Below are 27,046 nucleotides of genomic sequence, written 5' to 3'. Positions count from 1 at the left end.
ATGTAACTGTTGTGTTCATGTAATGTGCCTGGTTCACCAGCAGATGGCAGCGAGCTTGGCAGAGCTAGTTTACCTGGAATGGGGCCTTTCTTTCCATTCTAGCCCTCTTTAGAGAGGGAGGAGTTTTAGTAGATGAAGGTCAGATGAGAGTACCCCCTCTAAGGGGAAGGAAGCAGGCCCTCATCCCTGCTGGACGGACCCTGCTAAAGCCAGCAGAGCACCATCAGCTCTGCTGCACCTGGAGGCCCATGCTAGAAGCCTCAAGAAGCCAGGGAGAGACCGTTCCTTTGGATAAAGAAAGTTAGAGACAGACCAGATAACAAAGTTAAGTTGCAGCATACAGCAAAGGAAGAGTTCCTAATTAATCCTGTCAGCACAGCAGAGCCAGAGAGTAGCAGATGTAGTAGAGCCGAGTGTGTTTGCCTGCCAGGATTAAGCTAAAGCTTGCTGGTGACCAAGATAAAGTTGTAAGATTGTTGCCTGATGAAAGTTTATTCAAGTAAAGCTGTTGTCAAGTTCACCACAAGGTCTGGACTCCATTTATTTCATCATCTTCTTAATCAACTACCCCTTTTGCTGCAATGGACGGCCACGCCTGGGCTTCCAGTGTATCCAGGTAGGAGCACCATGACAAGTGCAACACCTTTAAGGGACATTAGGCCACCCTACACCACTTTGACATTCCTACACCTGTGGACCACCATATCACTAAAAGGGGGCCCTGTGCCCTCGTTGCTGCAATGCAACTGGCGTCACAACAAACACTTATACCAGGCATGGCCAACCTGCGGCTTTCCAGCTGTTGTAAAACTACAACACCCACCATGCCCTGCTGTAGGCTGCTAGCTGTAGGCAGTCTGGGCATGCTTAAAGTTGTAGTTTTGAAACAGCTGGAGAGCCTCAGGTTGGCCATCCCTGACTTATACCATCTTAAAAGGGACCCCTTGCGGACCGCGGTTGCTGCAGCTTCTCCTAGATCTGTTCTCAAGGTCTCCTGTTTTTATCCTGAATGACCTTATGACATCCCTCTGCCCTGCACGTTATACACTGTATATGTATGTAGAGTCTTGTGATAAAACAATTCATCTTTTTTAAATTTATTTGTATATTTGAAAATCCCTTACCCAGACAAAGAAAGACAATTACAAAGCCCCCGTAACCTCAAGGGACTGATATTTTTGGTCCGATGTCTTTGACTCCATGGCAGATGTATGACTTCATTAGCTATAGCAAGGAGCAGTAATTCCTGTGTATCTCCTACATATCAGCAGGTAGACATGGGGAGATCCTCTCCGTCTCCTCCTAATAAATGCACTGCTGAGACAATGTAATGATTGGAATCTAATTATATGTTATCATTTCTTTCTAGTATAAGATGATATCTACAAGTTGTTATTTCAGAGTTAATCACTATTATCGGGGTGACCATTTTGCCGTCAGTTCTTTCTTGTCCCCAGCAGGTCAGCTTTTCTGTTCATTTCAGATTTAAACAAAATGATAAAACATTTTGGGAAAAACACACAACCTAAAAGTCCAGCACTGGAAGCCATTACTGCAAATATCTCCACAGTCACCATGTTCTTTCCTCTGGTGCTCAGATAAGCCGGGATCATGGAGATCCAGACGCTGCAGAACACCAGCATGCTGAAGGTGATGTACTTGGCCTCATTAAAACTGTCCGGTAATGTCCTCACCATGAAAGCCAGAACAAGGCTCACAGCTGCCAGGAGCCCCAGATAACCCAACATGGAGTAGAACCAGATATCTGAGCCTTCATTACACTGAATGATGATCTTCCCAGGATAAGAGTCAGTGTCCAGGTCCTGGAATGGAGGAGAAATAGACAACCAGATAACACAGATTACAGCTTGAAAGGATGAACACAATGACACTATGGTATATGGTAGTTTCACACTGAGCCATTTTCTCCAAGGGCTTCCAGGCTTGGTGGACTTAAAAGCAACACAAACCATCACAGTCTTGGCGAGAAGTGAAGAGACGGCTATTGAGAAGAAAATTCCAAAACTGGTTTCACGTACTCTACAAGTCACATCATTGGGACGACCCAGAAACAAGAAGACAGAGAGGAAGCTGAGGATGATGGAGATCAGGAGGAGGTAACTCAGGTTCCGGTTATTGGCTTTAACAATAGGAGTGTCTCGATAGGAAATAAATATTCCAAATACGAAGCCGGTCACAAGACATCCGAAGACCGAGACACAGGAGAAGACAGAAGCAATGGTGTCATTCTGGTAAGAGATGAATTCCACTACTTTGGGCCGGCATTGGTCTCTCTTCTCATTAGGCCATTCATCACTTTGGCATTTAATGCAGCTGTCAGAATCTGTAGGAAAATGTCACAACATCTTATATCTATCTCCCCATCTCATACACAGTAGTAGCGATGCTAAACAGCACGGTTTATTACATCATCCACATAATATGCCTACGATGGTTGTTTAGTGACTCCTATTAACGTTATATTAGAAAACCAAAATTACTCAAATAGCAAATACAACTACATGGTGTCGTTTCTGAAGAAACCACCAGATGTTGGCTTAAAAATGCTAGAGATACTGTATAAGCAAAGTCTGTTTAACCTGGTTTATTAAAATTTGAACCCAAGTCACCCAATGACTGACTGTGCCAAATTTGAGAACGGCATTAACAGTCTAAGAGCGACGGCAATTTATATTTTCCCATATAAAACAAATTACTGAAATGTGATTGGCCTCTGGCTTTAAAACTTTGAGAATGGAAGTATTTGAAAGTTTGGCATTGAAGTCAATAGGTGAAATATGATTGTCTGTTTTAGGCTCCACCCACTTTTCCTAAATTTTGACCGCAGTCACCCAGTGAGTAATTGACACTTGGCATTTAAAGAGGACCTTTCATCGGTCCAAACATTGTGAACTAAGTATCATGATCTGTACAGTGGCTCTCAGGGATCTCACTGCACTTACTATTATCCCTGGGCGCAGCTCCGTTCTCCTGCTATGCCCTTCGGTCACTTGGTTATAGTAGGCGGAGTCTGCCCTTGTTCTCCTGGATGTGAGCTCTGCACTGCGATTGGCCAGCGCTACAGCCTGGGAGAAGAAGACACCCAGGAGAACAAGGGCAGACTCCGCCTACTATAACCAAGTGACCGAAGATACCGGAGGGCATAGCAGGAGAATAGAGCAGTGCCCAGGGATAATAGTAAGTGCAGTGAGATTCCTGGGCGCCGCTGAACAGATCATGATACTTAGTTCACAATGTTTGGATCGATGAAAAGTCCTCTTTAAACTGTGATAATAGCAGCAGTTTCTGTTTTTCATTAAGGTCAATGGATGAAATCTGATTGGATGTTGTTGCCCCGCCCCTTTCCCCCCCTAATTTTGAACCACAGTCACCCACTGATCAACACTTTAAGGTTTGGGAATTATGGCATTTAACGTGTAAAAATGGCAGCAGTTTTATTTTTTTCTATTGAAAAATCAATGAGTGAAATTTGATTGGTCGTTGGTTCCTCTGCCCACTTTTTCTAACTTTGAAGTGGAACCATTCAATGACCACTTTTGTGATATCTGGGGTCCATGACATCAATAATGTGAGAATTGCAGCATTTTTAATGTTTCCCATTTAAATCAATCAAATAAATATGATTTGTGGTTTGTGGCTCGGCCCACTTTTTGGAGTCTCCGAAATGTGACTCAGGTTGACCCCATGACTAAGTGACCCAAGTTTGGTGAGTTTAACTTCAAAGCTGTACGAGTGGCAAAAGTTTACAATTTTCCATTGAAAGTCTATGACAAAAAGTGGGGTCTTCAGGGGCCGCCCCAGGGGCCCAGAGGGTGGTATCGGTTAACAAACTACAAGCAATCTATTTGGGTATGTGCCGAACAAGTGTGCAAAATTTGGTAATTGTACTCCTACAACTGTGGGAGGAGTAGCGTATAGAAAATAGCTAAATTTTCATTGCCCGTTGCTAGCTCCGCCCACTTTGGGGTGTCCCCTCAAAAATTACCCTTTTATTCGGGTTGACACCAACAATATGTGGTCTGAGTTTGGGGAGTGTAGCTTCAAAACTGTGTGAGTGGGAGCGATTTGAAAATTTTCCCTGTCAAAGTCAATGGCAAAAAAGGGGTCTTCGGTGGTCCGCCGCAGGTGCCCGGAGGGTGGGATCGCTTATTAAAGCACAAGAAACTTACCTCACTATAGGTCGAAGAAGTGTGAAAAGTTTGGCGTATGCACCCCCAAAACTGTAGGAGGAGTAGCGTATAGAAAAAGGGGGGGCGGAGAAGAATAATAAGTAGATGGTGTCGTTTCTGAAGAAACTACAGGATGTTGGCTTGAAATCTGATTAGCTGTTTGTGGCTCCACCCACTTTTTAAAATTTGAACCCAAGTCACACAATGAATGACTGTGCCAAATTTGAGGACCCTGCCACTAACAGTCAAAGAGCGGCAGTAATTAAAATTTTCCGATATAAAACGAATGGCTGAAATGTGATTGGCTGTTAAAGGCTCCACCCACTTTTCCTAAATTCTAACCACACTCACCCAGTGACCCATAGTGCCAGTTTGGGGACTCTGGATTTTATATTGTAAGAATAACAGCTTTTTACATTTTCTCATTGAAGTCCATATGGAAAATGTGATTGGTTGTTGGTGGCTCCACCCACTTTTAAAATTCAAATTCCCATCACCCAGTAACCGAATGTACCAAGTTTGAAGACCCTGCCATAAACAGTGTAAGAATGGGAGCAATTTAAATATTCTCATCGAATAGCACAAGGTAATATTTGATCGGCAATTTTAAGCTACGCCCAGTTTTCCAAATTTTAAGCCCAGTCACCCAGTCATGGTCTGTGCCAAGATTGGGGTTGCTGGCTTTAAAACTGTGAGAATGGAAGGGGGCGGAGCTAGCGCCGGACTAAGATGGCAGCTTAGTTCCCTGCTCTGTGAATGTGACCGTCCCTAGCACTAGCAATCACTTGCCCATTTGAGCGAAAATGGTAAAAATCGGGAATCCCAAGTCTGCTGAATACGCTGGGACCCTCAAAAGCCAAATTCCGAGTGGCGACATGGACAAGTTCCTGAAAAAGGCAGCCGCTACAGTCGCGGCCCGGGAACCTAAGATGGCGCCGTCCGCATCACCCAAGACTATGAAGCGCGCCTCCATGCAATCTAAAGGAGACAGCGACTCAGACGACGATCAGCCCTGCTCTGACCTTCCGCTAACCTGCAGACAGGAGGTGAGACAAATCGGCGATCGGGTGGAATCACTTGAATCGCACCAGGCCGCTTCCATTGATCATCACACCGCGGTTGCCACTTCCCTCCACCGCTGCGCAAAATACTTAAATGAGCTGCACGACTCCCTGGAAGACCAGGAAAATAGGGGACGCCGCAACAATTTGAGATTTCGGGGCCTACCAGAGTCGATCTTGCCGTGCGACATCCCATCCACTATCATCTCGATCTGCAGCTCTCTGCTGGGCCCTGACAACCTGCAGGAAATAACTATCGAACGTGCACATAGGGCATTACGCCCCAAGCCCAAACCGACCGAACCTCCACGTGATGTCATATGCAGGTTCCTTAATTTTCCAGTTAAAGCGGCCATACTGGATGCCGCACGAAATAGGCCTGATTTGTCATATGAAGACGCCAAGCTGGAAGTTTACCAAGACCTTGCTCCTTCCACCCTTAAGAAGCGGAGAGCCCTGAAGCCCCTGACGGATTGGTTGAGGTCTCACAAAGTGCTTTATCGCTGGTCCTTCCCGTTTGGACTTTCGTTTTCAACATCTGGCAAGCGATACAACATCACCTCATTTGCAGACATCGCGCCCATCCTGGAGGAACTGGACATTCCTGCCCTGCGAGTCGAAAATTGGGATCTCTATCAAGACCTTGGAGATCTACCTGATCTCCCCAAGATCGTGCCGTTTGAACTTCAGCGCACTCCAAAATCTTCCAGATCCAAGAAAAAAGGACACCATCTCACGCCCAGGAGCCTTTCCCGTGACACATGAAGGGCCTAACGTATCTGCTCTATATATTTTTCTAATCTCCTTTGTTTTTTTTTGTCTTTCTTCAATATGCTCTCAATTATCCCTCTTTTCCTGTGCTATTTCTCTCTCTCTCCTTTTTTACCCTGCATCTTAATCGAGACAACTGTACTGTATTGTCGCTCATTACCCCCTAGCTTTATTTATGGTGCTATACGGTCACCATACAGGTCGCATGACCTATTACCCCCTCATGCAAATAGTGTACTCATGTATGCTTGTTTCTCACCTTTTTGTTCTTTTAAAAGTTAATGGTTTTGTTACCCTTTCCCCTCCACTTTCAAGGTACTCGTCACGCCTGTCAAAATACCACAAGTTCACTGCTTTTCTACCTCGCATCCGGATCCTGCCTGATGTTTCTTTGGAATGGGCCGCGTTCTCCTGGAGGAATCACCATTGCTCAAGAGGTACCCCAAACCACATAGCACAATATGGCTGACCTTTACATTGCCTCATATAATGTCAAAGGCTTTCAATCACCCTCAAAACGCAGCCAAATTTTCTCTATACTCGGGAAAGCCGGGGCTAATGTGGTGTTCCTCCAGGAGACGCACTTCCGTTTTAACTGCTACCCCAACATGCAATATTCCCACTATTCTCAGTGGTATCACTGCGGGGGAGGCTCCTCGGCATCCTGTGGAGTTAGCATTGGTTTCCAAAGAAAGACCCCCTTCTCATACACTTGTCACCTACAGGATCCGGATGGGAGATACATTCTAGTGAAGGGCACCATTGGCCAGCACACTTATACTTTCGTAAACCTATATGCCCCTAACCTCAATCAGTTTAGCTGGTATTTAAACATTCTCCCCATAATTGACTCCTTCAAAGAGGGAATAGTGGTCCTGGGAGGAGACCTGAATGTAGCTTTGCAGCCAGCACTAGACACTTCTGCTAAGAAGTCCCAACATTCCCCTAGTTCCCTTAAAAGTCTCAGGGATAGTCTCTGGAACCTCCACCTAGTTGATGCTTGGAGGCTACTCCATCCTAACACCCTAGATTATTCTTTCTTCTCCCCAGTACATGGTTCTTATCACCGCCTGGATTACCTCTTTATATCAAAGGAACATATTCAGTTATGCAATCAGGCGTCCATAGGTTCCATGCACCTCTCTGACCATGCCCCAATTTTTCTTTCTGTCCTAGCCCCTAATAGTACACCCTTATGTTTCAATTGGAGGCTGAATTAATCCTTACTGGGACATCAGCCCACGATTGATCTGGTCTCCAATCATATAAAGGAATACTTTTCAATAAACAAGAGTCCCGACCTTTCTGCTAATTCGCTCTGGGACGCTCATAAACCCTATATCAGGGGCCACTTCATTAGCATTGGCTCTCACCAAAAAAAGATGAGGGAAAAAGCCATAGACCATGCCTTAAAAAATATCCACAAGCTTGAAGCCCATCATAAAAGCAACCCCTCAGATGCCCTTCTCCAGGAACTTTCAAAAACAAGAGCTGAGCTCAAGACCCTCCTCCAGGCTAAATCGGCCAAATACTATTTGAACTCACAACATAAATTTTTCGCCCATGGCGACAAGGCCACTAAATTTTTAATGTCCAGGATTAAAAACAGGAGAGCTGCAAATTATATCCACCAACTTAACTCCCCGGAGGGCAAGCCCACTTTCTCGGCTACCCAGATTGCCGACCAATTTCGAACTTTTTATGAAAACCTCTATAATCTTCCTTCTAAGGCTACCCCTGAAACTCAAACCACCCTTATATCTTCCTTCCTCAACTCCTCCAAGGTTCCCACCATAACGCTGGAACAAAAAATGCTCCTAGAAGCTCCTTTTACCCTAGTAGAACTTAATAAAGCTCTAAATCAAATGCCAAAAGGTAAGAGCCCTGGTCCAGACGGCCTGCCTGTACAGTACTATAAGACCTTTAGAGAGACCCTCTTACCATACCTTCTTGAGGTTTGTAACCTTGCCCTTAAAGGGGTCCCATTGTCTAGAGACATGACAACTGCTCACATTTCGCTTATACCTAAAGAGGGTAAAGACCCCAAACAGTGCTCTAATTACAGGCCTATCTCCCTCCTGAACATAGACCTCAAACTCCTGGCCAAAATGCTGGCCAACAGACTAGCCGCTCTTTTTCCCTCTATTGTTCATAGGGATCAGGTGGGCTTTATCTGCAACAGGGAGGGTAAGGATAACACTGCTAGAGTGATCAATGCTCTTTGCCATGCCAACCGCTACTCCTCTCCCCTGCTTCTTCTCAGCACAGATGCCGAGAAGGCATTTGACAGGGTTAACTGGTTATATTTAAGACATGCCTTGACCAGATTTGGCCTCCCTGATCCCTTTGTTCAAGCTACCTTCGCCATGTATGATCAAGCATCTGCTCGAGTCATGGTTAATGGGAATCTCTCCCCCTCCTTTGCCATAAAGAACGGGACAAGGCAGGGATGCCCTCTGTCTCCACTCTTGTTCATATTGGCCCTGGAACCGCTATTGTCTACCATCAGGCTGGACAGGAGAATTGAGGGTCTGTGTTTGGGAGGCAGAGAACAAAAACTTGCTGCATTTGCAGATGATGTGTTGATGATGACGGTTAACCCCTCAGTCGCTCTCCCTTGTATTCAGTCACATCTCAACCTTTATAGCGAGGTCTCTGACTTCAAGATCAATGCCAGCAAGTCCCTAGTTCTTTGCTCAGGTATCAGCTCTGCTACTAAACGGCGCCTCGAGGAAAACTCACCCTTTAATTGGTCCTCTCCCACCATCTCCTATTTAGGGGTGACACTCAGTTCCAATATAAAAGACTTATTCTCTCTCAATTATGTCCCTCTTAGAGCCTCAATCTTCAAATCCATTGATAGTCTAGCTCAATCCAACCCTACTTTGTCCTGGTTCGGCCGAAAAAATTTACTTTCTTCCTTATTCCTCCCACGCCTAACTTACCTACAACAGGTCCTCCCAATCCCTGTACCGAAACAATATTATACAGCTTTTCATAAAAAGTTTAGAGCCTTTATCTGGAACGGGAGGAAGGCCAGACTTGCTTTCTCCCTTCTCACTAGGTCTAAGGAAGATGGGGGTATTGGCTTGCCTAACCCAGAACTATATGGCAAAGCCATCCTTTTAGCTCGTGCAGTAGCATGGCTACATCCAAATGCGCACTCCTCAGTGGTGGAAATGGAGTTGGAGATCCTGGGGACGCCTCCTAGAGCCCTCCTGTTAGGACACCAAAACTTAATAGTTGGTCCGCTTTCCTACTACCCTATTGTCAAGGCCACCCTTGAGGCTTGGAAGTGGCTTTCTACATCTCATTGCTCTATACCCTTCCCCTCACCACTTCTCACAGTTAGGGATATTCTCGGAACTGCCTCCCCAGCTCTGAGAGCAACTACCTCTGGTGGGCTGTCATCCTCAAACATAGCCATCTCATCTTTACTGGACTCCGTTGGCAAACCCCTTAGCATGGAAGACATGAAAAGCCTCCTTAACCCTAGCTCTTGTGACATGTTTTCATTACTCTATCTCAGAGCTTACCTAAACCAACACATCCACTTAGGCACCCTCCAACGTCCTATTGTTTGGCTTGAGTCTGTGATCTCCCTTTCCTTTTTCCCCAAGAAACCAGTATCGCAAATTTACAGTAGGCTTCGTTCAGCGCCTATGTTGGCTAAACCAGCCTTTGTGAAACAATGGGAAACAGATCTTAACATAACTATCCCTTTCACATCCCTACCCAAACTTCTTGAATCTCCTCATAAGACTTCCCGTTGTGTTCGTATCCAAGAAAATGGATACAAGATTCTCACAAGATGGTACCGTACTCCCGATAAAACAGCTCTTTATTCCCCCACCGCCACAAACACTTGTTGGAGGTGCCTACAGGAAAAGGGAGACTTCATTCATGTCTGGTGGTCATGCCCCTCAATATCCAAATGGTGGTCAGAAATATTCTCGGTAGCAAATAACATATGCAACACCGCTATCCAACCCTCTCCCCAACTGGCCTTACTATCAATATATTCGGGAACGAACCCTTCACGACTTCCTTTTGTTTTCTCCCAACTGCTACTGGCCGCTCGCCTTGTTCTTCCATGCTACTGGCTGCAAACCCAGATTCCCTCCATAGATAGGTTGGTCCTTAAAGTAGATCAAATACACAGATTTGAAGAAATGTCATCATGGGAAGACCGCACACACACTACATTTCTCAAAAGGTGGCTCCCATGGTCGAGTTATAGATCTCCCAATAGGGTCATCCCCCCAAATCCACCACCTCCGACTTATGGACAAGTCTCTTCTGGCCATTAGCCTCACCCGTACTGATTCTCCTACTGAAACTGCTACACTACCATTCTGCTGCCACCTCCAACCATGATTAGGACCTGTTATTTGTACCCCCCCCACACTACTTGCTCACCTCACAGTGATAAGTGACTTTCAGTCTAACGTGGGCCACATACCCACCATCCCCTTTTTCTTAACATATCTTTTACCCATAGGCCGCTACTCTTACCATCGAAATCCCGGTCTATCTGGCTATCACCACTACTCATGCCTAACAATGTCATGTACTTGTATGCACTTGTACTCTCTCTATGTACTTGCTTGGCCTGCGTGCCTGTACCTGTAACCCTGTTACTCCTTGTTCTTTATTGAAAACTAATAAAAAGTTTAAATAAAAAAAAAAATAAAAAAAAAAAAAAAACCTGTGAGAATGGCAGTATTTGAAAGTTTTACATTGAAGTCAATGGGTGAAATCTGATTGGCTGTTTTAGGCTCCACCCACTTTTCCTAAGTTTTGACTGCAGTCACCCAGTGAGTGATTGTGCTAAGTTTGGGACACTTAAATCACAGAAAAAATGCACCAAACGGATATGCCACTGACTATACTGGCTAGTCATAAATGCAGATATTAAAAGCTGAGACTTTTGCCAATATATTCCTGTCAAGAAAATATCAGAGCCCATCATAAGTTTGGGACACTTGGCATTTAAACTGTGATAATAGCAGCAGATTATCTGCTTTTCATTAAGATCAAAGGCTGAAATCTGATTGGCTGTTGTTGCCCTGTCCCTTTTTTTCCTAATTATAAACCACAGTCACCCAGTGACTAACACTTTAAGGGGGTTTTCTCATATCAGCCAATGGGGGCATATCGCTAGGCCCACTGGGACCCGCACCTATATCGAGAACGGAGCCCCGAAAGTGAAGGAGAGCGCACTGCGCATGCCCATCCACCCTCCATTCATTTCTATGGGGCCACCGAAAATAGCCGAGCACTGGCTCACTTCTATGGGAGAGGTGGGGATTAGCACTTGGTGGTGGATGGACCCTGAGAAATCTGGGGTCCTCCAGCCACAGCGCTTCCTGCTCTGTTCTCAATATAAGTGTGGATCCCAGCGGTGGGACCTACACTTTTCAGATAATGGGGGCATATCCTAGCCATTGTAGACTCCACCCACTTTTTATAAATTTTAACCCCAGTCACCCAGTGACCCACGGTGCCAAGTTTTGGTATTCTGGCTTAAATACTGTGAGAATTACAGCTTTTTAAATTTTCTTATTGAAGTCAATAGGGAAAATTGTACTCCTAAAACTGTGGGAGGAGTAGCGTATAGAAAATAGCTAAATTTATATTGGCCATTGCTAGCTCCGCCCACTTTGGGGTGTCCTCTCAAAATTTACCATTTTATTCAGGTTGACACCAACAATATGTGGTCCGAGATTGGTGATTGTAGCTTCTAAACTGTGCGAGTGGGAGCGATTAGAAAATTTTCCCAGTCAAAGTCAATGGCAAAAAAGGGTCTTTGGTGGTCCGCCGCAGGGGCCCGGAGGGTGGGATCGCTTATTAAAGCACAAGCAACTAACTTCGCTATAGGTCAAAGAAGTGTGGAAAGTTTGGCATTTGTAACCCCAAGACTGTAGGAGGAGTAGCGTATAGAAAATGGGGGGGCGGAGAAGAAGAATAAAACGGAATAATAATAAGCTGAAACTATCGAAAAATAGGACGTTACAGAAGATCAGGATGTTACAGATGATCAAGATGTTACAGAAGAACAGGACGTTACAGAAGAACAGGACGTTACAGAAGAACAGGATGTTACAGGAGAACAGGATATTACAGGAGAACAGGATATTACAGGAGAACAGGATACTACAGGAGAACAGGATGTTACAGAAGAGCAGGACATTACAGGATAACATGATGTTACAGGATAACATGATGTTACAGGAGAACAGGATGTTACAGAAGAACAGGATGCTACAGAAGAACAGGATGTTACAGAAGATCAGGATGTTACAGGATAACAGGACGTTACAGGAGAACAAGACGTTACAGAAGAACAGGACGTTACAGAAGAACAGGATGTTACAGGAGAACAGGATATTACAGAAGAGCAGGACGTTACAGGATAACATGATGTTACAGAAGAACAGGAAGTTACAGAAGAACAGGACGTTGCAGGATAATAGGACGTTGCAGAAGAACAGGAAGTTACAGAAGAACAGGACGTTGCAGAAGAACAGGACGTTGCAGAAGAACAGGATGTTGCAGAAGAACAGGATGTTACAGAAGATCAGGATGTTACAGGATAACAGGACGTTACAGGAGAACAGGATGTTACAGAAGAACAGGACGTTACAGAAGAACAGGATGTTACAGGAGAACAGGATATTTGTCATGGAACCATGAACCGGACGTACAACAGAGATAAGTGGAAATAAGAAGGCTTTATTAAAAATTAAGCTGTAAGGCGAAAGTCCAAACGGATGGCTAAACCGAAGCAGGGTCTTGCGAAGCCAGAGGTCAGGAACCAGAAGGGTGGTCAGACGAAGCCTGGATCAGGAACCAGCAGGGTAGTCAGACGAAGCCAGGATCAGGAACCAGAAGGGTAGTCAGACGAAGCCAGGATCAGGAACCAGAAGCAGCAGCAGTCTTAGAAGCATGTGAACACAGGAGGACCAAGCAAGGAACTGAAGCCACAGGCCTCCTATATATATGAGCTGGGCATCCAGCTCCTCCCAGTGGGAAGGAGAAGCCGCAGGGTGGGAGGCTACAAGAAACCCAGAAACCAAGATGGCCGCCAGCACATGTCAAACGAAGGGGAACAGCAAGAAGGTAAGACCATGACAATATTACAGGAGAACAGGATATTACAGGAGAACAGGATACTACAGGAGAACAGGATGTTACAGAAGAGCAGGACATTACAGGATAACATGATGTTACAGGAGAACAGGATGTTACAGAAGAACAGGATGTTACAGAAGAACAGGATGTTACAGAAGATCAGGATGTTACAGGATAACAGGACGTTACAGGAGAACAGGACGTTACAGAAGAACAGGACGTTACAGAAGAACAGGACGTTACAGGAGAACAGGATATTACAGAAGAGCAGGACGTTACAGGATAACATGATGTTACAGAAGAACAGGACGTTACAGAAGAACAGGACGTTACAGGAGAACAGGATGTTACAGAAGAGCAGGACGTTACAGGATAACATGATGTTACAGAAGAACAGGAAGTTACAGAAGAACAGGACGTTGCAGGATAATAGGACGTTGCAGAAGAACAGGAAGTTACAGAAGAACAGGACGTTGCAGAAGAACAGGACGTTGCAGAAGAACAGGATGTTGCAGAAGAACAGGATGTTGCAGAAGAACAGGACGTTACAGGCTTTTTCAAGCAACATAATACAAATCATTGCATTCTGTATAATGTGGGCATCGTACGGAGTCCAGACATCCCACCCCTGACAGCCAACATTCCCACATAACAAGTATCTCAACTTCTGGGACCCCTAGACCGGTCATATGTGGTATCAAAACAATCAGCCTGATAATATATGCATTTTTAAAACATGTCGGGCCCGAAAACCTATTAGTGTGGACGGGAAGCCGTGTTTTATTAATATTTCATGTCTGCCAGCTGAGTAAGAGAGGTGGAGCGTGCACAGGTAATGAGGACCTTCCCAGAAGGCTTGGACGAGAATAGGAAGGAGACTCCTCTCAGCTCCACCCTCTGCCCAATGGGGATAAAAATTTACGATTGAGAACATTTCATTGACACAATTTGGAGATCCTATCAGCATTGGGTTGTGTTTCATGTCTTCCTCTCCCCAGAAATCGGAACAGACTCTGATCACGCAATTCTTTGAGTAGTAACAACCTTTCTGGTTTTATCCTACCATTTTTATAACTGTTTTGTGGACGTTTATGTATGTCTCTTATTTCTTGTAATTTGTAGAACTAAGTCCTTTACACTTTTATTACATTGAAGCTACATCTTTTATTTGTTTTGCCTTGTGCCCTGAATGAGTCCAGTTACCTCCATTTTTAAGTGTATAAGTGCGGTTTGTGTTACCACGTATCTGCTGAAAGTGTGGCCTGTGCTACTGAGCGCTGCTTGCGAGTGGGGGCGCCGTGGGGTTTTCTATGAGCTCCTATTTCATTGGTGTATTAATTTAAATGTCATAGATGGTGGCAGCGTGCATGACAGGTTGTGTCGGGGTGTGATCTAGGTTTAATCTGAGGCCTGTGTGTAGGGAGCGAGACATTGAGTGCGTGAAATAGATCGACCCTTGGCAGTCGCACCCAGGTCACGTGACAGGGCGGTTCCTGTACGTGACACTAGTGTTCAGCGAATTGAAGTGAAACAAATTAAATTTAATCTGAATTTCAGTAAAAATTTGATTCACCATGAATCCGAATTTCCTCACACTCCGTGGTGCTTTTTTCCTAAAATGATGGCTACACATGATACAAAGTAAAAGTAAGAAGCCCGTGAAAGCGTTATGACCAATAATGCTGTGCAGCCAGCCAATCAGCAGATAGCCATCCCCTGTAATGTCATAGCCTATAAAAGCCTCAACCAGCACGGTCACCGCCATCTTACTGTGCATAACATAGCGAGAGAAGTGGAAGGCACTAAGGACAGTGTTTTAGAAAGCTTTCAATTGTAAAATATTGGATAGGGACAGTGTTGGGAGATCGTAGAGAGTGTTTGTAGACAATGTAGGTAAGGAATAGGGAGAGCGTAGGAAGACTGCAGGGACAGAGCCGGCTCAGAGTAATCGCCCTGTGCGTCTTGGTCATCTGCTGCTGTGCCATCCATTCTTAATCTGTTATGTTACACGTAGACTGACTCTGCATCCCACTCATTGTCAACAAGCAGTCTAATATATAGGCACATTTATCTAGTTCACCTGCTGCTCCATTCATACTTAGTTGCATTACTGATTCAGTTACTGTACACTATAGTCAACAGACAGTTGCCTGGGCCCTCAAAAGGAACTGGCAGTGGCAAAAATCTTGCTGAAGCTGGCACAAGCAGCAGCAGAAGAAAGGTTGGTGGTAGCAGCTTCTGCAGCAACTAGCCACAGCTGCAACTGTCATCCAGCGGTCGTGTATTGAGCAACAATCTAGCTGTACTGATCATTAAACCCTCTGATAAAGGGGGTAATGTGGTTATTTGGCCAGTTACACTTTATGAGAGGGAGGCCTTCCGCCAGTTAAAGAATACTGTTTGCTACAAAAAATTAACTTTTAACCCTCTAAATTCCTTCCAGGATGCCCTAGGCAAAATATTGCGTTCAGCCCATGATCGTGGTACTATCAGTCAAAAGGAATCCAATTGTCTACTTGTGACCCATCCTACGATACCCACATTTTATCTGCTCCCCAAAATTCACAAGCAGCTATCTACGCCTCCTGGCAGTCCGATCGTGGCAGGTAACAACAACATGTGTGAACCTATATGTAGACTAGTGGATCATGTTTTACGACCTTTGGTTGAGAACCTTCCTTCTTGCTAGAGTTGAGCGAACACCTGGATGTTCGGGTTCGAGAAGTTCGGCCGAACATCCTGGAAATGTTCGGGTTCGGGATCCGAACCCGATCCGAACTTCGTCCCGAACCCCATTGAAGTCAATGGGGACCCGAACTTTTCGGCACTAAAAAGGCTGTAAAACAGCCCAGGAAAGAGCTAGAGGGCTGCAAAAGGCAGCAACATGTAGGTAAATCCCCTGCAAACAAATGTGGATAGGGAAATGAATAAAAATAAAAATAAAATAAATTAAAATTAACCAATATCAATTGGAGAGAGGTCCCATAGCAGAGAATCTGGCTTCACGTCACCCACCACTGGAACATCGCAGGGATGTAGATCAAAAAGGATGATTTATTTAGTCACATATTAAAGTGGCATAGTGACGCGTTTCAGCACTGGTGTGCTTTCATCAGACTGCAATGAAACATCTTACACTCAAGCTATTTATACACAAATGAAACACTAAGGAACTGACATCAGAGAAACTCCGCCTCCCTCATTAAACATAAAATTCGCATGTCGAATATATCGCAATGAAAATTTCGCAATGAAAAATTTGCATCCACTCTGCAGTGGCGAAGATTTTCAATCAAATATAGTCCATTTTTGCAGTGATTAGTCACGCTGAAGAAAGAAAGAAATATATTTATCAAACTCCATAAGGCCGAATGCCTAATTTTTCATTGCAAATTTTTCATTGCGATATATTCGCCATGCGAATTTTATGTTTAATGAGGGAGGCGGAGTTTCTCTGATGATGTCAGTTCCTTAGTGTTTCATTTGTGTATAAATAGCTTGAGTGTAAGATGTTTCATTGCAGTCTGATGAAAGCACACCAGTGCTGAAACGCGTCACTATGCCACTTTAATATGTGACTAAATAAATCATCCTTTTTGATCTACATCCCTGCGAAGTGCCGGTCTTCTTCTCTGCAACGTTTGTTTGGACGCGATTCCACGGACACGTGCACCGCTAACTAAGGTAGTGCCGCCCTGTCTTCTACTAGAACCACCACTGGAACAGTCCATTCTCAGATATTTAGGCCCCGGCACCCAGGCAGAGGAGAGGGGTCCCATAACAGAGAATCTGGCTTCATGTCAGCAGAGAATCAGTCTTCATATCATAGCAGAGAATCAGGCTTCACGTCACCCACCACTGTAACAGTCCATTGTCATAAATTTAGGTCCTGGCACCCAGGCAGAGGAGAGGTTTGTTCAACTTTGGGTTGTCCTGCAATATAATGGTAAAATGAAAATAAAAATAGGATTGAATGAGGAAGTGCCCTGGAGTACAATAATATATGGTTAAGGGAAGGTAGTTAATGTCTAATCTGCACAAGGGATGGACAGGTCCTGTGGGATCCATGCCTGGTTCATTTTTATGAACGTCAGCTTGTCCACATTGGCTGTAGACAGGCGGCTGCGTTTGTCTGTAATGACGCCCCCGGCCGTGCTGAATACACGTTCAGACAAAACGCTGGCCGCCGGGCAGGCCAGCACCTCCAAGGCATAAAAGGCTAGCTCTGGCCACGTGGACAATTTAGAGACCCAGAAGTTGAATGGGGCCGAACCATCAGTCAGTACGTGGAGGGGTGTGCACGCGTACTGTTCCACCATGTTAGTGAAATGTTGCCTCCTGCTAACACGTTGCGTATCAGGTGGTGGTGCAGTTAGCTGTGGCGTGTTGACAAAACTTTTCCACATCTCTGCCATGCTAACCCTGCCCTCATAGGAGCTGGGCGTGACACAGCTGCCTTGGCGACCTCTTGCTCCTCCTCTGCCTTGGCCTTGGGCTTCCACTTGTTCCCCTGTGACATTTGGGAATGCTCTCAGTAGCGCGTCTACCAACGTGCGCTTGTACTCGCGCATCTTCCTATCACGCTCCAGTGCAGGAAGTAAGGTGGGCACATTGTCTTTGTAGCGTGGATCCAGCAGGGTGGCAACCCAGTAGTCCGCACACGTTAAAATGTGGGCAACTCTGCTGTCGTTGCGCAGGCACTGCAGCATGTAGTCGCTCATGTGTGCCAGGCTGCCCAGAGGTAAGGACAAGCTGTCCTCTGTGGGAGGCGTATCGTCATCGTCCTGCGTTTCCCCCCAGCCACGCACAAGTGATGGGCCCGAGCTGCGTTGGGTGCCACCCCGCTGTGACCATGCTTCATCCTCATCCTCCTCCACCTCCTCCTCATCCTCCTCGTCCTCCAGTAGTGGGCCCTGGCTGGCCACATTTGTACCTGGCCTCTGCTGTTGCAAAAAACCTCCCTCTGAGTCACGTCTAAGAGACTGGCCTGAAAGTGCTAAAAATGACCCTTCTACCTCCTCCTCCTCCTCCTCCTCCTGGGCCACCTCCTCTTCCATCATCACCCTAAGTGTTTTCTCAAGGAGACATAGAAGTGGTATTGTAGCGCTGATAACGGCGTCATCGCCACTGGCCATGTTGGTGAAGTACTCGAAACAGCGGAACAGGGCACACAGGTCTCGCATGGAGGCCCAGTCATTGGTGGTGAAGTGGTGCTGTTCCGCAGTGCGACTGACCCGTGCGTGCTGCAGCTAAAACTCCACTATGGCCTGCTGCTGCTCGCACAGTCTGTCCAGCATGTGCAAGGTGGAGTTCCACCTGGTGGGCACGTCGCATATGAGGCGGTGAGCGGGAAGGCCGAAGTTACGCTGTAGCGCAGACAGGCGAGCAGCGGCAGGATGTGAACGCCGGAAGCGCGAACAGACGGCCCGCACTTTATGCAGCAGCTCTGACATGTCGGTGTAGTTGTGAATGAACTTCTGCACCACCAAATTCAGCACATGCGCCAGGCAAGGGATGTGCGTCAAACCGGCTATTCCCAGAGCTGCAACGAGATTTTGCCCATTATCGCACACCACCAGGCCGGGCTTGAGGCTCACCGGCAGCAACCACTCGTCGGTCTGTTGTTCTATACCCCGCCACAACTCCTGTGCGGTGTGGGGCCTGTCCCCCAAACATATGAGTTTCAGAATGGCCTGCTGACGTTTATCCCGGGCTGTGCTGATGTTGGTGGTGAAGGTGTGTTGCTGACTGGATGAGCAGGTGGAAGAAGAGGAGGAGAAAGCCGAGTAGGAGGAGGAGGCAACAGGAGGCAAAGAATGTTGCCCTGAGATCCTTGGCGGCGGAAGGACTTGCATTAAACAGCTCTCCGCCTGGGGCCCAGCCGCCACTACATTTACCCAGTGTGCAGTTAGGGAGATATAGCGTCCCTGGCCGTGCTTACTGGTCCACGTATCTGTGGTTAGGTGGACCTTGCCACAGATGGCGTTGCGCAGTGCACACTTGATTTTATCGGATACTTGGTTGTGCAGGGAAGGCACGGCTCTCTTGGAGAAGTAGTGGCGGCTGGGAACAACATACTGTGGGACAGCAAGCGACATGAGCTGTTTGAAGCTGTCTGTGTCCACCAGCCTAAATGACAGCATTTCATAGGCCAGTAGTTTAGAAATGCTGGCATTCAGGGCCAGGGATCGAGGGTGGCTAGGTGGGAATTTACGCTTTCTCTCAAATGTTTGTAAGATGGAGAGCTGAACGCTGGCGTGTGACATGGTTGAGATGCTTGGTGACAGAGGTGGTGGTGTTGGTGGTACATCCCCTGTTTGCTGGGCGGCAGGTGCCAACGTACCTCCAGAGGCGGAGGAAGAGGCCGAGGCGGCAGCAGCAGAAGAAGTAGCAGGGGGAGCCTGAGTGAGTTCCTTGTTTTTAAGGTGTTTACTCCACTGCAGTTCATGCTTTGCAGGCAGATGCCTGGTCATGCAGGTTGTGCTAAGGTTCAGAACGTTAATACTTCGCTTCAGGCTCTGATGGCACAGCGTGCAAACCACTCGGGTCTTGTCGTCAGCACGTTGTTTGAAGTAGTGCCATGCCAGGGAACTCCTTGAAGCTGCCTTTGGGGTGCTCTGTCCCAGATGGCGGCGGTCTGAAGCAGGCGGAGTTTCTTGGCGGCGGGTGTTCTGCTTTTGCCCACTGCTCCCTCTTTTGCTACGCTGTTGGCTCGGTCTCACCACTGCCTCTTCCTCCAAACTGTGAAAGTGGCACGACCTTCATTCCATGTGGGGTCTAGGACCTCATCGTCCCCTTCATCGTCTTCCACCCAGTCTTCCTCCCTGACCTCCTGTTCAGTCTGCACACTGCAGAAAGAAGCAGCAGTTGGCACCTGTGTTTCGTCATCATCAGAGACGTGCTGAGGTGGTATTCCGTTGTCCTCATCCTCAGGAAACATAAGTGGTTGTGCGTCAGTGCATTCTATGTCTTCCACCGCTGGGGAAGGGCTAGGTGGATGCCCTTGGGAAACCCTGCCAGCAGAGTCTTCAAACAGCATAAGAGACTGCTGCATAACTTGAGGCTCAGACAGTTTCCCTTGTATGCATGGGGGTGATGTGACAGACTGATGGGCTTGGTTTTCAGGCGCCATCTGTGCGCTTTCTGCAGAAGACTGGGTGGGAGATAATGTGAACGTGCTGGATCCACTGTCCGCCACCCAATTGACTAATGCCTGTACCTGCTCAGGCCTTACTATCCTTACAACGGCATTGGGCCCCACCAAATATCGCTGTAAATTATGGCGGCTACTGGGACCTGAGGTAGTTGGTATACTAGGACGTGTGGCTGTGGCAATTATTTGGCCCAATGTATTGAATTCAAATTCAGGCCTTTTTTTACAGACACCTAACACTATCTGGCTATCTATTTAGGTACCGTATTACACTAATACAGGCACAGCAGTAACGACAGATTTAGCTGAATATAAATTGTAGGCCTAGTATTTAGGCGCTGGATGACAGGTATACGTTTACAGACAGAATTAGACTTGGAAATGCACGGTAGCATGTGAAGTTATTGTGGATGACACTATCCGCACCTTCAATCTAATATACCCTTTTATGGATAGATTTAAAGTTGGCCTGATACAGCAGAAACCACAAATTTAGGGAATTGCTAAGTTGGGAATTGTATTTCAACCCAGAACAAAAACTGTGCTTTGACGGACACCAAATAACTTGACCAGCCACAGCAATAACCACAGATTTAGCTGAATATAAATTTGCAGCCTATTATTTATGCGCTGGATGACAGGTATACGTTTACGGACAGAATTAAACTTGGAAATTCACAGTAGCGTGTGAAGTTATTGAGGATGACACTATCTGCACCTTCAATCTAATATACCCTTTTATGGATAGATTTAAAGTAGGCCTGATACAGCAGAAACCACTGATTTAGGGAATTGCTAAGTTGGGAATTGTATTTCAACCCAGAACAAAAATATATCCTTTGCCAGACAGCAGACAGTATTACAATTGGCTGGCCACAGCTGAAACACCAGATTTAGGGTACTGCTATTTTGGCAATTGTATTTCACCCCTCAATAAAATAGCAAGCACAGCCAAGCACCTGATGTAGGATATAGCAAAAAAATAACCACACTATTGATGGTTAAATGGACTTGGTGGCAGCTTGTGCTGGCGCACCACAACACACAAAATGGCCACCGATCACCCCAGAAAAAAGTGACATAAAAACGCTCTGGGCAGCCTAAAAACAGTGAGCAATTAAATAGCAGCAGTTCAATCATCCACAGCTGCAGATCGATCACTGAATGAAGTCTTTTGGATGAGTTAATCACTGCCTAATCTCGCCCTAACAGCAGCTGCAACCTCTCCCTACACTGATCAGAGCAGAGTGACGGGCGGCGCTACGTGACTCCAGCTTAAATAGAGGCTGGGTCACATGGTGCTCTGGCCAATCACAGCCATGCCAATAGTAGGCATGGCTGTGATGGCCTCTTGGGGCAAGTAGTATGACGCTTGTTGATTGGCTGCTTTGCAGCCTTTCAAAAAGCGCCAAGAAAGCGACGAACACCGAACCTGAACCCGGACTTTTACGAAAATGTTCGGGTTCGGGTCCGTGTCACGGACACCCCAAAATTCGGTATGAACCCGAACTATACAGTTCGGGTTCGCTCATCCCTACTTGTAAGGTTTTGCCAATGGGCAGGGCTTTTTGTTTGCGTTTATCGTTTGCCACGCGACACGCTCATCATTTTATACGTCTTACAAGAACCTTGAAGGAGGATCTGTTGGTGTGGCAATCCTTTTTACATTATTTTAACAGACGGGTGATTTATCAGGAATTGAAGGTGTCTAATGTTGATTTGTGTCTGTATACGGATGCAGCTGGGGTGATGGTTTTGGGGCAATTCTCGGATCTCGTTGGTGCCTGGGATCATTGGCCAGTTAGTTCGAGTGCCTTGGGTTTGACACGTAATTTGACTCTGCTAGAAGTATTCCCAATAGTGGTGTCAGTGGACCTATGGGTAAGGGAGATGGCCAATAAGAAGATCTGTTTTTGGACAGAAAATATGGCAGTGGTGCAGGTAATCAACAAAGAATCGTTTTAATCTTTGCCTGTCTTAGTGCTTCTCAGACATTTGATTCTTTGTTGCCTTTGTTTGAATATTTGGTTTAGGGCAAAACATGTCCCGGGTAGACAAAATGTTTTAGCTGATGCTTTATCCCGTTCACAGATGACTCAATTATGGGAACTTCACCCACTGGCGGACGAGGAGGGGGCTTCCTGCCTGGAATGCTTATGGAACCTAATAGAGAGGAACTTGTAACGCTGATTCGGGCTTCAGTATCAGAAAGCACTTGGCAGAGTCATCAAAAATTCTGGTTTGCGTTTAATTACAATTTTGGAAGTGGTGTGCTTCGATTCCTGGGAGCTTGCCTTATTTCGTGCTGCTTTTGCTTTATCCTTTTTTGCTGCTTTCCACATCTGCAAGTATCAGCTAGCCAGCGCAAGCCAGGCAGTTTGTTTTCCAAGGATGTGTGCTTCATAGGGGATCGCATACGGATATGTGTCCTTATGTCAAAGACAGATCAGATGGGTTGTGGTCATTGGATATCCATTGGCCCATTGGGGTCGGCAGGTTGCCCGGTTGTATTAGTTTCTGATGTTGCAAGTTTGCACTCAGGGGAGGGCTCCTTTTTAGTTCACCAGTCTGGTCTCTCTCTATCAAGATTTCAGTTTGCTTCCATTTTTAAAACCTGTTTACGGGAATTGGGTTTGCCCCCTGGTGAATTTGAGAATCTTTCTGGATAGGGGCCGCTGCTATGGCTGATTTGTATGGGCTTGACGAACAGGGTATGAAAAAGTTAGGTAGGTGGAGATCCACTTCTTTCAGATAGTATGTTAGACCAGATTTGTTAACTATGTGCGGTGAGGGCAATATGTCAATAATTCCCTGTTTCTTTCGTCTATTCCAGGTTCAGAGCATGTTCAAGTTTGGTTGGTCGGTCACTCCTTCATCTTTTGGGCTGAACAGAGGGCCAAAATTCGTCCTGTTGGTTTATCTCTAGGATTCCGAATGTGGAGGTACATTGGAGAGGAATTATGGTGGTAGACATTAGCCGTCAAGGTGTAGATAACTTAGTGTTGATCATCCACGCAGGTGGAAACGACTTAGGTAAGGTTAAGATAGGGGATCTGATTTCGTTGATTAGACAGGATTTGGGTAGTTTTACTAGATTTTTTAGTAAAGTGATTATGGTCTGGTCGGAGATTATTCTGAGGCGCCGCTGGCAAGGGACTCAGAACGTGCCGGCTATTGAAAGCGTTGGCTTTGTTGGGTGGGGTTGGCCGGAATTCAGAGTAGGTCTACCCTGCCTTCTTCGTGGTGGTAGTCTGTGACCGAAGAAAAAAGCGAGGTCCTCATGTTTGCTGTCCAACAGCTTGCATTCGGATGAGATAGAGAACATTGATGGTATTCGGTATTTGACTTAAAGGGCATAGACTTAAGGATGGTTTAATTTGATAAAGCTGTGGCAAATCCCACTTAACCCAAAACATTGGTGTATAGTCGTTATTTGTATGGAAGGTGGAGAGTTGAGTTAAAAGCGGAAAAAAAGGGTGTTTGTTTCAGAGGGCTTGTTATGTGTGATGATCCCTGCAGTCTCTGCAGTTATATGTGGTGAAGGCGTTTAGTGGCATTTTTTAGTACAAAAAGAAAAATATATATGCAGTCCACTTCAGCAGCTATATGTGTTGTAAGGGTTTACTGGCGTATTTTATTACAAAAAGAAAAATATATTCTCAGTTCACTTCTGCAGCTATATGTGGTGAAAACATTTAGTGGCGTATCTCATTACAAAAAGAAAAATATATACGCAGTTCTCTTCTGCAGTTATATGTGGTGAAAGCGTTTAGTGACGTATTTCAGTACTAGTGATGGACGAACATCTGCCGGGACGGTGCGCGAACGCGATCAAATGTTTGCGAACCACAAATTTGTGGCGGGCCCCATTCATTTTAATGGCAGGCGAACCTGAAAAACCGGTCATAATTGCAGCTACCAAATACTTAGTAGAAGTGCACAAATCGTCCCACAACATGGACAGTGACATACTAGAGGGTGATCAGTGAAAAAAATTCCAACCAAAAATATGTTAACCTAATCAGGGGATATTTTTATGCATCTTAAAGGGAAATTCTCTGAAATGTGCCCTGTCGGAGTCTAGAAATTTTTTATTTTAGGCCACAGGAGTACGGCCCTTAAAAATTAGGCATTCACCTAACATAGAAGAAATTCTGATTATGTGGCTCGATGTACATTATGCGGTCAATGGATAAAAATTTTACTGTAGGTCACTGGACTACAGGCCCCAAACATTAGGCATTCACTGGACAGAAAAGATCAAGTGATTATGTGGCCGGAGGTATATTACACGGTCAATGGATATCAATTTTACTGCAGGCCAAATATAGGTCAAATACATATGTTTAAAAGAACAAAAAATATAAAATTGGATTAAATACATGGCTAACGAAATCCCCCCTCTTGTAAAAAAAACCCCTAATGATAATAGTTAAAATTCGATAACACTTGGTCGTCACTGGTGTTGAATTCCTCCGAGGCCCCAACAATTATTTATTCACCGTACAGAAAAGAACATGTATGTATGTGGCTGGAGGTAGATTACACGGTCATTAGATATCAATTTTGCAGCAGGCCAGTGGACTACAGACCCTGAAAATTATGCATTCAGCGTACAGAAAAGAACAAGTAAGTATGTGGCTTGAGGTCTATTACACGGTCATTGGATATCAATTTTACAGCAGGCCAGTGGACTATAGGCCCCAAAAATTTGATTTTGTGGCTGTAGGTCTATTAGACGGTCCATGGATATCAATTTTCCTGAAGGCCAATACAAATATAGGTCAAATATATATGTTTAAAAGAACTAAAAATATAAAATTGGATATAAAATTGGATTAAAAACATGGCTAAAGAAATCCCCCCTCTTGAAAAAAACCCTAATGATAATAGTTGCAACACGTGGTCATCACAGGTGTCGAATTCCCCCGGGGCATTTTATACCGCTGTATTTACCTAAGACAGGGACCATTTTTTGTTCTGGGTGGTGGCGGATATTTGTGGGATGTCATGAGTAAATTCAATTAAACGTGGTCGTCACTTGTGTAGAATTCCTCTGAGATCCATGCCTCATTCATTTTAAGAAATGTGAGGTAGTCCACACTGTAGTGAGCTAGGTGAGTGCGCTGCCCTGAACGTCCCCTGCTGCCCTGAATGTCCTTTCGGACAGGACACTCGACGAGGAGCAGACCAAAAGTTCCATGGCAAATTGTGCCAGCTCTGGCCACAGGTCAAGCCTGCACACCCAGTAGTCCAGGGGTTCCTCACTTCTCAGAGCGTCCACATTGGGCGTTAACCCGATGTAGTCGGATACCTGTCGGTCTAGGCGTTCCCTGAGGCTGGATCCGGAGGGCTGCTGTCGATGGGTTGGCTGCAAGAATGATCTCATATCCGAAGTGACCAACACATTTTCAAACCGCCCTCTTCTTCCATGCGCTGTTGGATTGGTAGCCGCAACTGTTTCTCTGTGAGTGGAAATTCCTCTGCCAGCGCCCGCAACAGCAGAATGCAGCATTTCTCACAGCAAGACCTGGAAGTGCTGCATTCTGACAGCCCACTGTGATGCTGGTAACATGTCCGCCATTTTGTGTTTGCACCGGGGGTCTAAGTACGTTGCCACCCAGTACTGGCCTTTATGCTTTCTATACGTGGGTCCCTCTTCAAACACTGGAGCATGAAGGCCCCCATTTGCACTAAACTGGAAGTGGTGTAGTGGCCTGGCTCCTGCTCATCGTCCGGGATACTGTCGTCCTCGGTCTCCTCCCCCCAGCAACGGACAACACCAGGGATCCCAGAAACGTTTAAAGCATGGTCTTCTTGCTCCTCTTCCGCCCTGGCACCATCCTCCTCTGACTCCTCTTCATACTCCTGTTGACTTGTCTCAGATGGAGTAGCCCCCCCTGGGAATTCATCCAGCATTGCGACTTCCTCATCTTCCTGCTCTTGCTCCTCGATGGCTTGATCAATGACACAACGCAATGCACGCTCCAGAAAGAAGGCATAAGGTACAATGTCACTGATGGCACCCTGTCTGCGACTGACCAGTTTGGTGATCTCATCAAATGGCCGCAGAAGTCTGCAAGCAGCCACTTGCACGGTGAAAAGAAACCAGGCTCTCCAGAACCTGTCCTGCCGCAGAGTTCGTACAGGTAGTCGTTAAGTGCACGTTTCTGCTGGAGGTGGAGTTCCAGCGCGTCGTGCAGTCACAAATCAGACGTCTGACGGGCAGGTGGTGTCGCCGCTGAAGGTCAGCAAGGCGAGCCATGGCTGTGTAAAATCTTCTAAAATGGCCAGAGATTTTCCTTTGGGGGTGCACACAGCAGAGAGTGAAGAGGGTGCAGATAGAGAGGATGATGAGGGTGCAGAAGCGGAAGGCTGAGTGAGCCACTCAACCAACTCTGGTGCTTCCTTTGACATAATCGCACACACCTTCTGCAACTTCCCACTTAAGCTCGGGCCTGGTGCACCTGTCCGACCTCTACCACCCCTGCGGAACGGCCTGCCTCTAACTCTGCCTGTCATTCTTAAAATGACCCAGTAACAAAAGTCCCTATAGAAGAGCAGTATTTGTGGAAGAAGGTATATCACACCCCTGCCTCAATCAGGGTTTTTGGGGGGCAACTGGTATATCACACCAGTAGAAATTATTTGTTCCAATAGCGTTTGTCACTCTGTGTAGCTGCGGTAACGCAGCATCACCGCAAACAAATGCTGCACTACCCAAATGCACTATATAG

At 46.0% G+C, this 27,046-nt stretch overlaps 1 protein-coding gene across 1 annotated transcript in view; it reads right to left on the bottom strand.

Annotated features, from left to right (window-relative positions):
• Positions 1 to 1,436: 1,436 nt before the first annotated feature.
• The window catches only part of LOC122924315 (vomeronasal type-2 receptor 26-like), a 94,649-nt gene continuing 69,039 nt past the window's right edge, over positions 1,437 to 27,046 (bottom strand). The window contains exon 4 of the mRNA XM_044275280.1: positions 1,437 to 2,344. Within this exon, the coding sequence (XP_044131215.1) occupies positions 1,437 to 2,344 (908 nt within the window). The remainder of the gene's footprint in view (positions 2,345 to 27,046) is intronic.

This window comes from Bufo gargarizans, chromosome 1 (genome assembly GCF_014858855.1).
Source record: "Bufo gargarizans isolate SCDJY-AF-19 chromosome 1, ASM1485885v1, whole genome shotgun sequence".
Classification (NCBI taxonomy): domain Eukaryota; kingdom Metazoa; phylum Chordata; class Amphibia; order Anura; family Bufonidae; genus Bufo; species Bufo gargarizans.
This window is presented reverse-complemented; position numbering and strand designations above follow the sequence as displayed.